Below are 12,032 nucleotides of genomic sequence, written 5' to 3'. Positions count from 1 at the left end.
AAAAGAATAAGGGGAGCCTTGTGCGGCCCCAGGTTAGCAACTGGAGGAAGGATTAAGGAATGCACAACCTTACAAAAGGTTGTGGAACCTTGGTTTAATAGTGAGAGGGGAAAACACTGGGAAGAGGCATGTAATCCCACATTCTGCTGAACCAAAACAATGCCAATAGACAAAGACACCTAAGGGTTCTGCAAAGTTTATTAAAAAAAAAAAACACTAGATTTACATGACCAGAGTAACTTCTCCACTAGAAACCACAGTCTGCTCCCCAGAGACAGCCTTGATACGAGTGTCTCTTCCTGAAAGAGAAATGTTCGAAGTGAGAATGCACTTCTAAAATGCTCCGTTCCTCTTGTCAAGAGAAAGCAAGAACTCACGTTTCCTAGTGCAGCTTTGCTCACAAGAGCCAGATGATGGATGGCACACCTCTGTACTGCAGTGGATGAAGATCTGACAGGGAAGAAAGAGGCTCAAGTCATAGAATCCACAAGTAGTAAATATACAGATGTTCAAGTAAAGGGGGGCATACGGTTTCCTTCAGAGCAGCCAGTGAGGCTGGATCTACAAATGTGAACATCTTCACAACAAAGCGCTTGTAGTGGGTTGGGAACTGAAGACCAGACGATCCAGTCACTGGAACCAGTGTGGTCAGATAGCGGTCGTCCTGGTAAGGGCATCTGAAAACAAGAGAAAGTTAGAAAGGGTCTCCCAGCAGACCAACTGGATAAAGATTGGCTGTACACTCACCCGTCGATCAGAAGGTCCCACTGGGGGAGACTGAGTGGACTGGGGGTTGAAGTCGTCCAACAACGTCCCAGCGTCAGGACAATGTTGGGGTCGGTCCTCTCCATAATGTGCACCTCAACATACACAGGCTCTCGCAGGACTTTTGTGATGGGATAATCAGCGTCACTGTAATAGGACGTGTAGGCCTCATCCCCTGAGGAACAACACTGGGGTTTAACCAGACTCCAGTTTGAAAGGCTTTAGGCAGACACAGGACAAGACCTTACCTTCAGCACAGCCTTTGGTGACACATTGGCCATTGGCCAGTCTGAGCTCCACCCTGAGAGGTCCAGGAGCAGCTACTGGTGGAGGTGGAGGAACAGAGTTGACCTCCACAACCAGAGCTTCCACGGAAGTTCCCGAATATCTACACTGGAAGAGAAACCTGGACGACACACAGCGAGCTTGTAGCATTTATCAGGGATTAATGGTCACACCAAGACATGGATCACCTACTCAAAATGACTGTCCCTTGTGATGGAACCATATGGTCCAATCCCCACTTCATACGAGGAGGTCATTCGGTTTTCATACACCACATATCCGCTGTCCTCCTGTGAATAGGAACGTGTCAGCATCCAGTCCATCATAAGCAATGCAGAATAAAACCAGTAGCTGCTGCTCACCATCACGCTCGTGCCACATGCGGTCACAGGGAACTGGTATATAGCAAAGGAAGGTGTAGACCCCACAGGAGCACAAGGTGGGTCATTTCCACCCAGTAGATGAACCGTATCCAGACTCAGTCGAGGCAGAGTAACGTCTCTAGACACCACTACCACAAACTGACCATCTCTAATACACTGGACAGTCACTAGAACAAGGTACAAGAGCAGGTTAAATTCAGAGAATCAGTTTGACACGAACGAAAGATTGAGAACACTTACCCGCCCTTCCATAGAAACACTGCTGTCCGTTAAAGCAGCAGTTGATAGCTTCACACTCAGCACCACTGATCCCAGGTAGACCACATTGGATCTGCTCAGAATCAGCTACAGCACATTTATCAAGGGGCTCTGCCTGCACTACTGGCTTCTGAAACTGCTGTTTAACTGGCTTCTGAATCGGAAACTGCGGCTTAGTTATCTGTTGAACTGGCTTCTGAAGTGGAAATTGCGGGGTAGGTAGCTGTTGAACTGGCTTCTGAAGCGGAAATTGCTGGTTAGTTAGCTGTTGAACAGGCTTCTGAAGCGGAAACTGCGGCTTAGTTAACTGTTGAACAGGCTTCTGAAGTGGAAATTGCGGGGTAGGTAGCTGTTGAACTGGCTTCTGAAGTGGAAACTGCGGTGTAGGTAGCTGTTGAACTGGCTTCTGAAGTGGAAACTGCGGTGTAGGTAGCTGTTGAACTGGCTTCTGAAGTGGAAACTGCGGTGTAGGTAGCTGTTGAACTGGTTTCTGAAGTGGAAACTGCTGGTTAGTTAGCTGTTGAACAGGCTTCTGAAGCGGAAACTGCGGCTTAGTTAGCTGTTGAACTGGCTTCCGAAGCGGAAACTGTTGGTTAGTTAGCTGTTGAACTGGCTTCTGGAGCTGAAACTGCTGGTCAGTTTGCTGCATCATCAGAGCTTGAACATCCTGAAGCGACTTACTCCACTGTGGAACAGCATGACAGAACGCACAGACCAACGAAATCTGAACCAAACACCAACTTCCAGCCATTGTTCAACAGCTAAACACCAAGTGTAGATATTGCCCTTTGGTCTTTTTGTATTCTACAGATTTCAGCTAATTAACGATAGTCCCTCCCTCTTCATTAACTACTGGGTGATTCTCATTGGATCTCAAGATTCAATTCTTATTGAAAGAACGCTTTAAAAGCAACACAGAGGCTGCGTCCACATCTTCACTGACAACTCTCTCAAGCCTTGTTCACGCGGACGCTAAACATTCTTTCCAAATCTTTATCTTCGTCTGATACAGGCTCAAACATATCAGGTTGGAAGCCTAATCTCTCCATCTTTCACGCTGGAAAGAAGAGATCCGAGCTGTGAAACCGCCAATCAGAGCAGAGCTCGACATTATTGTTCATGACCCTTCCAAATAATTCTAGGGACAAATCCCAGGGTTGTAAATGGACATGTAAAACCGTTCTGGAGAATTTTTGCCCATACCCAAGCCACGTACCTTTTATGTAGATATCATTTAAAATATTGTATCAACGCATTCTATGGCACCTTTAACTGGGATTATGAACTCCTATTTTGGCCGGAAAGAATAGTTTGAATTTCTTAACGATGGATTTGTTTCTTAGAAACACACAGCCTTTCCCTCCAAAAGACAGTAATTGATGTGAATTACTTGTGGATTATTTTTATATTTATATCAGCTCTTTGTACTTTCGTTCTGATGCCACCCATTCATTGGGGAGCAAGTGATGTAATTCTACATTTTTCCAATTCTTTTCCAATGATAAACTAAAAACTCTTTTAAAAAAAAGAGAGATTTTTATGAATATTCTCTATTATTTGAGTCATATCAGGGGCTTTTTTAATGACATTCATTGTCTATCATAGACACACTGTCAAACTTTAACTGAAAAATTGTAAATAAGTGTAGATGAAAATCTCAGATCCTTATCAAGCCTTCCATTGGCTAGTGACATTCCAGAACGTTCTCATTTGTTAATTACAGGTCCAGAGGAGAATCAAAGGTAATCAGTCAAGCTGAAAGGGGAGGAGCCGCTTAAATTCAAAGCTGTACTTAATGGCAAAGACGAGGACTGGTGGGTATTGTGTTAACGTTTGTCAGGATGGGTCTTTTGCAATATGTGTTAGTGCTGGTTGTGCTTGTGGTGTTTGATCTGAAGAATGCTTTTGGAAGTTTGAGATCCAGTCAAAGTCCAAAAAGCAAGAAGCATCAATCATATCCAGCTTCCAGAGTGCCTGTTTCTTCTCAAGTGCTCGGAGACACTTTGCAGAAGGCTTCTCCGTCTCAGAGTCTTGACTACAGAGGATTTGCACAAGAGCCTCTTGGTCTTCAGGAGAAGCAGGTGTTGCAGGGTCCAGTGAAGCCTTTGGACTGGAGGTTTCCCATTGTTCCAGAAGTGCCGAGTGAGATGGCGGTGGACTTCCATTTGAGGCAACCTGTGACTCCCAGTAGTGTAGCTATTCAATGCGGTGAGAACCGGGTTCATGTGGAGGTACAGCAGGACTTGTTTAGCAATGGTGAACTGATCCAGCCATCTGGTCTGACTTTGGGAGGATGTCCTGTTGTCGGTTTGGTCCCAGGCTCCAAGGTGCTCTTCTTTGAGAACGAACTGCAGGACTGCAACAGTGTGTTGATGGTAAGAGCGGTTAAGTGTTACTAGATCTATTGAACCCTACTAAAAATGGGCCCTTGTTTTGGTATCGATGGCTCCCTGAATCTATAACATCCATGGGACGGTTCTTTTATAGTGGGGGGAAAAACCCTTAATAACTGCTTACTCGGGTAACCAAGTGTTATGGCATGACTTGCTAAGATGCCTTTTGGAATGGGTTGGGGTTTGGGGAGAATCCTCTTGGTAACAACGTCAGTCTCCTATAGATGACCAAGGATGAGCTTGTCTACACCTTTGCCCTTACCTACACTCCTGAGGCGTTTGCTGGCACTCCGATTACCCGTGCAGGTGGTGCAGTTATTGGTGTTCAATGCCATTATCAAAGGTAAGTGACCTTTTGTGACTCATGGCATTGCTTGCGGTGGTGGAACCGGAAGCCCGTTTAATTGGTAACTTGAACGGCAGGTTTCAAAATGTCAGCGGTAATGCCTTGAAGCCAACTTGGGTCCCTTATGCCTCAACGGAGGCTGGTGAAGAAGTCTTGCTGTTCTCCCTGAAGCTCATGATGGGTTTGTGCAGTTTCTCTAGACCTCCTGCCTTCTGAACGAGGCTGTGCCTAAGCAGTTCTTCCCTCTTGCAGATGACTGGTCCTATGAGAGGCCTTCAAACTCTTACTTCCTGGGTGACGTTATTAATGTTGAGGCATCCGTGAAGGTATACAACCACGTCCCTCTGCGTGTGTTTGTGGACAGCTGTGTGGCCACCCAAGTACCTGATGTGAACGCCCTTCCGAGATATTTGTTCATTGAGAATCATGGGTGTGTTCATGTCACCAGATGCTGCAGAGTTGAGTTGTTCTCGCGTTTGCTCCTTGTAACCACTTTGTCCCCGACAACTACTTTTCACTCCTTAGATGTCTTGTGGATGCCAAGGTCACAGCTTCCAGCTCGCGCTTCATGCCTCGATCCCAGGAAGACAAAATCCGGTTCCAGCTGGAGGCCTTCATGTTCCAGGGGGGATCCAGTCCTTCTGTATGTATTCCGAGTGTTGGGGAGAACGACCTCTCCCATTTGCTTTGGTTTGTGACCCCTTACCCGTGGTGTCTCTTGCAGATCTACATAACGTGTGTTCTGAAGGCCACTCTTGCTTCTGCACCTAGTGACGCGCTCCACAAATCCTGTTCCTTTGCCAATGGGTATGTTCATGCCACGTACGAATACATTAAAGGTGCCATGTCTGATTTTTTTCGTATTGCAGGTGGCTTGCTGCTGATGGGAACCACCAGGTTTGTGGTTGCTGTGACTCCACATGTGGTCCTGATGGTGGAACTGCTGCTTCTCCTTTTGGAGGTAGGAAGGTGCTTTTAAGCTTGGTTTTTGACCCTTCAAGCACTTAACTCTGGTGTCTGCTTTTTTTTTTTCTAGGCCTTCAGTGGGAAGGGAAGGCCTCGCTCGGTCCTGTAGTGGTTCAAGAGCACAAGAAGACTTTGGCTGGTCTTCAATAAATGTGGGGGAGCAAACTTATTCTTGCTTCGGTTTTTCTTGTCTAGTTTAACCAATTGATTTGAGCGAGGAAGCGGGTAGTCCTACTGTACCTATTCTCTTGCCAGAAGGAAAGGCTCCCTTTTCACGTTAGGGAAGTTAATAACCCTTTTAAAGGGACCTGCTGTGAGCTCCCTTTTGATGAGTACTGTAAAGGTGGAATACATTGCCCATGATGCTGTAAAGGGAATTCTGGGAGTTCTGCGTGAACGTCCACTTCCTAGAAGCACTGCAGATTTTGCGTGCCTCTTATGCAGTGAACTTGATTTCTTCGTGTTGGTAACTTCAAATGAGCAGTTTAATTTTCTCCTTGCATCCCCAAATAGGTTTGCTCAGTTAAATCTGTTTCCTAATGCTCCTTGTTGACATCTCTAATGCTTTTAAATCCATGTACAATAAAAGCGCACTCCCAGTATCAACACTGGCACAACATTTTCCACCTTCAGATGGGTTATTTATAGGTTTTTCCATTGTGTTAGGAAAATGGCAGGCATCTCTTAAGTTCAATTTAGTATTTGGGGAGCCAAACTTGCAGAACCTGTACTGACGTAAGGGTTTTTTTGTGCAGTAGCAGGTCAGTTATAATTCTGAGAAATCATTGCCGAAATGACACCCAAAGAGAACTAATGTTTGGACTGGTGGATGAAATTCACCAAGCATTCATATTCAGTCACGTCTGCAGTGGTTTGTGTTCTCATAGATTCACTGAAAAGTGTCAAATAGGGTTTATAGTCAAAAGTTGCATATACACAGAGATATATTTACTGATGTTTACTTCATATTTCTTCAGACAGAATCATAATATCTATTCATTTTCCACTGATTTACGCGATCTGATGATAATGATCCGCTCCCAGCCCTGTCTCTGTGTGTATAGTCTTCCGTGTGCGCGCTGACAGAGACCGGATTCGCCCGTGTCTTGTGCATCATATCCCGCCCTGTCCTGCCCATGATGCATTTCCTGTACACTTCCGTGTTGATATCTGACCACAACAACACAGAGAAACCTCTGTACCCATGAAATATCCAAATAATAAACACACGATTACGTTAGTTAATAGTTGGTATGTGATTTTCTTGAGATTTGGGGCGTTTTTATAACAATATTAAAAATGTACATCTGAAATGCTAACTTGTGCAGCGACGTAAAAGGCTATAAATAGCATATTTTTACAACCGTAAACGACCAAAAGGAGGTTATTACAAACACTCAGTCAGGGTTTAAAGTGAGTTTTGAGTAAAAGTGTACTAATAATTTCATAAATAGTCTCATGTAGCTTGATGCTAACGTTAGCTCTAATGCAGCTACATAGCAGGTGCAGATCTTCTTCATAATGCATTTTGTAGTATTGTCAAAGGTTGTAAGAAAATGTTTTGTATTTTTATAGTAAGGCTTTTGATAATAGTGGGGTAAATGTATACTGGAAATGAAGCGATGTGGCTTGGTAAACCTTGAAATACCCAAAACAAAGGCTAATAGTAGCGGAATAAAAAAAAGAAAATCCTCATTTATCATTATTGTGTCATACCTGGCCGATGTGTGAAAGGCTTGTTTCGCAAGAACAATAGAATCAAACAAGAGATAATCGCATTCCAGGAGTCAAATCAATTTTATTAGCCTTTTATGAGCCTTCTCTAAAAATACACATGACATGGTCTTAGAAAAGGTTTAATAAAATTCACACTTTGTGAGATCAGATTCTGAAATATCAAAGTGAAGTATTAGTAGACTTGTGGCTTTAGCTTCATCATGTATCTAAAATCATATCCTACATCATTTAGTACACTTCAGTATGTTTTAAATATTTTTATTGACATGTTTGAGCTTATCTCTATTATAACAGTCTGAGTAATTCTGATTCATGAACAGTAAACTTTGAAGTGTCAGCTTTGGGAACATTATGTATCTAGTAAGAAAGACTCCTAAGCAGCAACCTTTTAATTTTGGGTATGTCATTTGTGTCTCCATGCTGAAAATGGGGGGTGACAAGTAAGGGGTTAAATTGTGTTACGAAGACGAATGAAGTTTTTACAGGTTTGGAACAACACGGGGGTAAGGGATTAGTGACACAATTTTGGGGTGAAGTATTCCTTTAATATCACTACTTTGAGTTGCAGACAATTGACACCGTTTCGTGTTTGCTTCAAGACAGTCGAGAACTGATTTCCACTTAAAACTTGAGCTCAGCGATTTGAGTTGTATTTAAAACAAAAGCCGCAAGTAATCCACATAACTACTTTCTATATTGTGAATGTCGGGAACCAAACTACTGTTTGGAAGACAAATTAAAAGAATAAGGGGAGCCTTGTGCGGCCCCAGGTTAGCAACTGGAGGAAGGATTAAGGAATGCACAACCTTACAAAAGGTTGTGGAACCTTGGTTTAATAGTGAGAGGGGAAAACACTGGGAAGAGGCATGTAATCCCACATTCTGCTGAACCAAAACAATGCCAATAGACAAAGACACCTAAGGGTTCTGCAAAGTTTATTAAAAAAAAAAAAAAACACTAGATTTACATGACCAGAGTAACTTCTCCACTAGAAACCACAGTCTGCTCCCCAGAGACAGCCTTGATACAAGTGTCTCTTCCTGAAAGAGAAATGTTCGAAGTGAGAATGCACTTCTAAAATGCTCCGTTCCTCTTGTCAAGAGAAAGCAAGAACTCACGTTTCCTAGTGCAGCTTTGCTCACAAGAGCCAGATGATGGATGGCACACCTCTGTACTGCAGTGGATGAAGATCTGACAGGGAAGAAAGAGGCTCAAGTCATAGAATCCACAAGTAGTAAATATACAGATGTTCAAGTAAAGGGGGGCATACGGTTTCCTTCAGAGCAGCCAGTGAGGCTGGATCTACAAATGTGAACATCTTCACAACAAAGCGCTTGTAGTGGGTTGGGAACTGAAGACCAGACGATCCAGTCACTGGAACCAGTGTGGTCAGATAGCGGTCGTCCTGGTAAGGGCATCTGAAAACAAGAGAAAGTTAGAAAGGGTCTCCCAGCAGACCAACTGGATAAAGATTGGCTGTACACTCACCCGTCGATCAGAAGGTCCCACTGGGGGAGACTGAGTGGACTGGGGGTTGAAGTCGTCCAACAACGTCCCAGCGTCAGGACAATGTTGGGGTCGGTCCTCTCCATAATGTGCACCTCAACATACACAGGCTCTCGCAGGACTTTTGTGATGGGATAATCAGCGTCACTGTAATAGGACGTGTAGGCCTCATCCCCTGAGGAACAACACTGGGGTTTAACCAGACTCCAGTTTGAAAGGCTTTAGGCAGACACAGGACAAGACCTTACCTTCAGCACAGCCTTTGGTGACACATTGGCCATTGGCCAGTCTGAGCTCCACCCTGAGAGGTCCAGGAGCAGCTACTGGTGGAGGTGGAGGAACAGAGTTGACCTCCACAACCAGAGCTTCCACGGAAGTTCCCGAATATCTACACTGGAAGAGAAACCTGGACGACACACAGCGAGCTTGTAGCATTTATCAGGGATTAATGGTCACACCAAGACATGGATCACCTACTCAAAATGACTGTCCCTTGTGATGGAACCATATGGTCCAATCCCCACTTCATACGAGGAGGTCATTCGGTTTTCATACACCACATATCCGCTGTCCTCCTGTGAATAGGAACGTGTCAGCATCCAGTCCATCATAAGCAATGCAGAATAAAACCAGTAGCTGCTGCTCACCATCACGCTCGTGCCACATGCGGTCACAGGGAACTGGTATATAGCAAAGGAAGGTGTAGACCCCACAGGAGCACAAGGTGGGTCATTTCCACCCAGTAGATGAACCGTATCCAGACTCAGTCGAGGCAGAGTAACGTCTCTAGACACCACTACCACAAACTGACCATCTCTAATACACTGGACAGTCACTAGAACAAGGTACAAGAGCAGGTTAAATTCAGAGAATCAGTTTGACACGAACGGAATAAGATTGAGAACACTTACCCGCCCTTCCATAGAAACACTGCTGTCCGTTAAAGCAGCAGTTGATAGCTTCACACTCAGCACCACTGATCCCAGGTAGACCACATTGGATCTGCTCAGAATCAGCTACAGCACATTTATCAAGGGGCTCTGCCTGCACTACTGGCTTCTGAAACTGCTGTTTAACTGGCTTCTGAATCGGAAACTGCGGCTTAGTTATCTGTTGAACTGGCTTCTGAAGTGGAAATTGCGGGGTAGGTAGCTGTTGAACTGGCTTCTGAAGCGGAAACTGCTGGTTAGTTAGCTGTTGAACAGGCTTCTGAAGCGGAAACTGCGGCTTAGTTAACTGTTGAACAGGCTTCTGAAGTGGAAATTGCGGGGTAGGTAGCTGTTGAACTGGCTTCTGAAGTGGAAACTGCGGTGTAGCTAGCTGTTGAACTGGCTTCTGAAGTGGAAACTGCGGTGTAGGTAGCTGTTGAACTGGTTTCTGAAGTGGAAACTGCTGGTTAGTTAGCTGTTGAACAGGCTTCTGAAGCGGAAACTGCAGCTTAGTTAGCTGTTGAACTGGCTTCCGAAGCGGAAACTGTTGGTTAGTTAGCTGTTGAACTGGCTTCTGGAGCTGAAACTGCTGGTCAGTTTGCTGCATCATCAGAGCTTGAACATCCTGAAGCGACTTACTCCACTGTGGAACAGCATGACAGAACGCACAGACCAACGAAATCTGAACCAAACACCAACTTCCAGCCATTGTTCAACAGCTAAACACCAAGTGGAGATATTGCCCTTTGGTCTTTTTGTATTCTACAGATTTCAGCTAATTAACGATAGTCCCTCCCTCTTCATTAACTACTGGGTGATTCTCATTGGATCTCAAGATTCAATTCTTATTGAAAGAACGCTTTAAAAGCAACACAGAGGCTGCGTCCACATCTTCACTGACAACTCTCTCAAGCCTTGTTCACGCGGACGCTAAACATTCTTTCCAAATCTTTATCTTCGTCTGATACAGGCTCAAACATATCAGGTTGGAAGCCTAATCTCTCCATCTTTCACGCTGGAAAGAAGAGATCCGAGCTGTGAAACCGCCAATCAGAGCAGAGCTCGACATTATTGTTCATGACCCTTCCAAATAATTCTAGGGACAAATCCCAGGGTTGTAAATGGACATGTAAAACCGTTCTGGAGAATTTTTGCCCATACCCAAGCCACGTACCTTTTATGTAGATATCATTTAAAATATTGTATCAACGCATTCTATGGCACCTTTAACTGGGATTATGAACTCATATTTTGGCCGGAAAGAATAGTTTGAATTTCTTAACGATGGATTTGTTTCTTAGAAACACACAGCCTTTCCCTCCAAAAGAAAGTAATTGATGTGAATTACTTGTGGATTATTTTTATATTTATATCAGCTCTTTGTACTTTCGTTCTGATGCCACCCATTCATTGGGGAGCAAGTGATGTAATTCTACATTTTTCCAATTCTTTTCCAATGATAAACTAAAAACTCTTTTAAAAAAAAGAGAGATTTTTATGAATATTCTCTATTATTTGAGTCATATCAGGGGCTTTTTTAATGACATTCATTGTCTATCATAGACACACTGTCAAACTTTAACTGAAAAATTGTAAATAAGTGTAGATGAAAATCTCAGATCCTTATCAAGCCTTCCATTGGCTAGTGACATTCCAGAACGTTCTCATTTGTTAATTACAGGTCCAGAGGAGAATCAAAGGTAATCAGTCAAGCTGAAAGGGGAGGAGCCGCTTAAATTCAAAGCTGTACTTAATGGCAAAGACGAGGACTGGTGGGTATTGTGTTAACGTTTGTCAGGATGGGTCTTTTGCAATATGTGTTAGTGCTGGTTGTGCTTGTGGTGTTTGATCTGAAGAATGCTTTTGGAAGTTTGAGATCCAGTCAAAGTCCAAAAAGCAAGAAGCATCAATCATATCCAGCTTCCAGAGTGCCTGTTTCTTCTCAAGTGCTCGGAGACACTTTGCAGAAGGCTTCTCCGTCTCAGAGTCTTGACTACAGAGGATTTGCACAAGAGCCTCTTGGTCTTCAGGAGAAGCAGGTGTTGCAGGGTCCAGTGAAGCCTTTGGACTGGAGGTTTCCCATTGTTCCAGAAGTGCCGAGTGAGATGGCGGTGGACTTCCATTTGAGGCAACCTGTGACTCCCAGTAGTGTAGCTATTCAATGCGGTGAGAACCGGGTTCATGTGGAGGTACAGCAGGACTTGTTTAGCAATGGTGAACTGATCCAGCCATCTGGTCTGACTTTGGGAGGATGTCCTGTTGTCGGTTTGGTCCCAGGCTCCAAGGTGCTCTTCTTTGAGAACGAACTGCAGGACTGCAACAGTGTGTTGATGGTAAGAGCGGTTAAGTGTTACTAGATCTATTGAACCCTACTAAAAATGGGCCCTTGTTTTGGTATCGATGGCTCCCTGAATCTATAACATCCATGGGACGGTTCTTTTATAGTGGGGGGGGAAACCCTTAA

At 44.2% G+C, this 12,032-nt stretch overlaps 2 protein-coding genes across 2 annotated transcripts; both read right to left on the bottom strand.

Moving 5' to 3' along the window:
• Positions 1-209: 209 nt before the first annotated feature.
• On the bottom strand, positions 210-2,442 carry LOC132098454 (zona pellucida sperm-binding protein 4-like). The gene is made up of 8 exons (XM_059504565.1): positions 1,674-2,442; positions 1,413-1,600; positions 1,243-1,340; positions 1,014-1,171; positions 748-940; positions 530-677; positions 378-450; positions 210-299 (listed from the first exon to the last, which is right to left on the bottom strand). The coding sequence occupies exons 1-8, from the start codon at positions 2,440-2,442 to the stop codon at positions 223-225; spliced, it is 1,704 nt and encodes a 567-aa protein (XP_059360548.1). The 3' UTR covers positions 210-222.
• Positions 2,443-8,096: 5,654 nt separating this feature from the next.
• Positions 8,097-10,277, bottom strand: LOC132098453 (zona pellucida sperm-binding protein 4-like). The gene is made up of 8 exons (XM_059504564.1): positions 9,551-10,277; positions 9,287-9,474; positions 9,117-9,214; positions 8,888-9,045; positions 8,622-8,814; positions 8,404-8,551; positions 8,252-8,324; positions 8,097-8,173 (listed from the first exon to the last, which is right to left on the bottom strand). The coding sequence occupies exons 1-8, from the start codon at positions 10,275-10,277 to the stop codon at positions 8,097-8,099; spliced, it is 1,662 nt and encodes a 553-aa protein (XP_059360547.1).
• Positions 10,278-12,032: the final 1,755 nt, after the last annotated feature.

This window comes from Carassius carassius, chromosome 22, assembly GCF_963082965.1.
Source record: "Carassius carassius chromosome 22, fCarCar2.1, whole genome shotgun sequence".
Classification (NCBI taxonomy): domain Eukaryota; kingdom Metazoa; phylum Chordata; class Actinopteri; order Cypriniformes; family Cyprinidae; genus Carassius; species Carassius carassius.
Note: the sequence above shows the minus strand (reverse complement) of the source record. Positions and strands in the feature narration are given on the sequence as shown.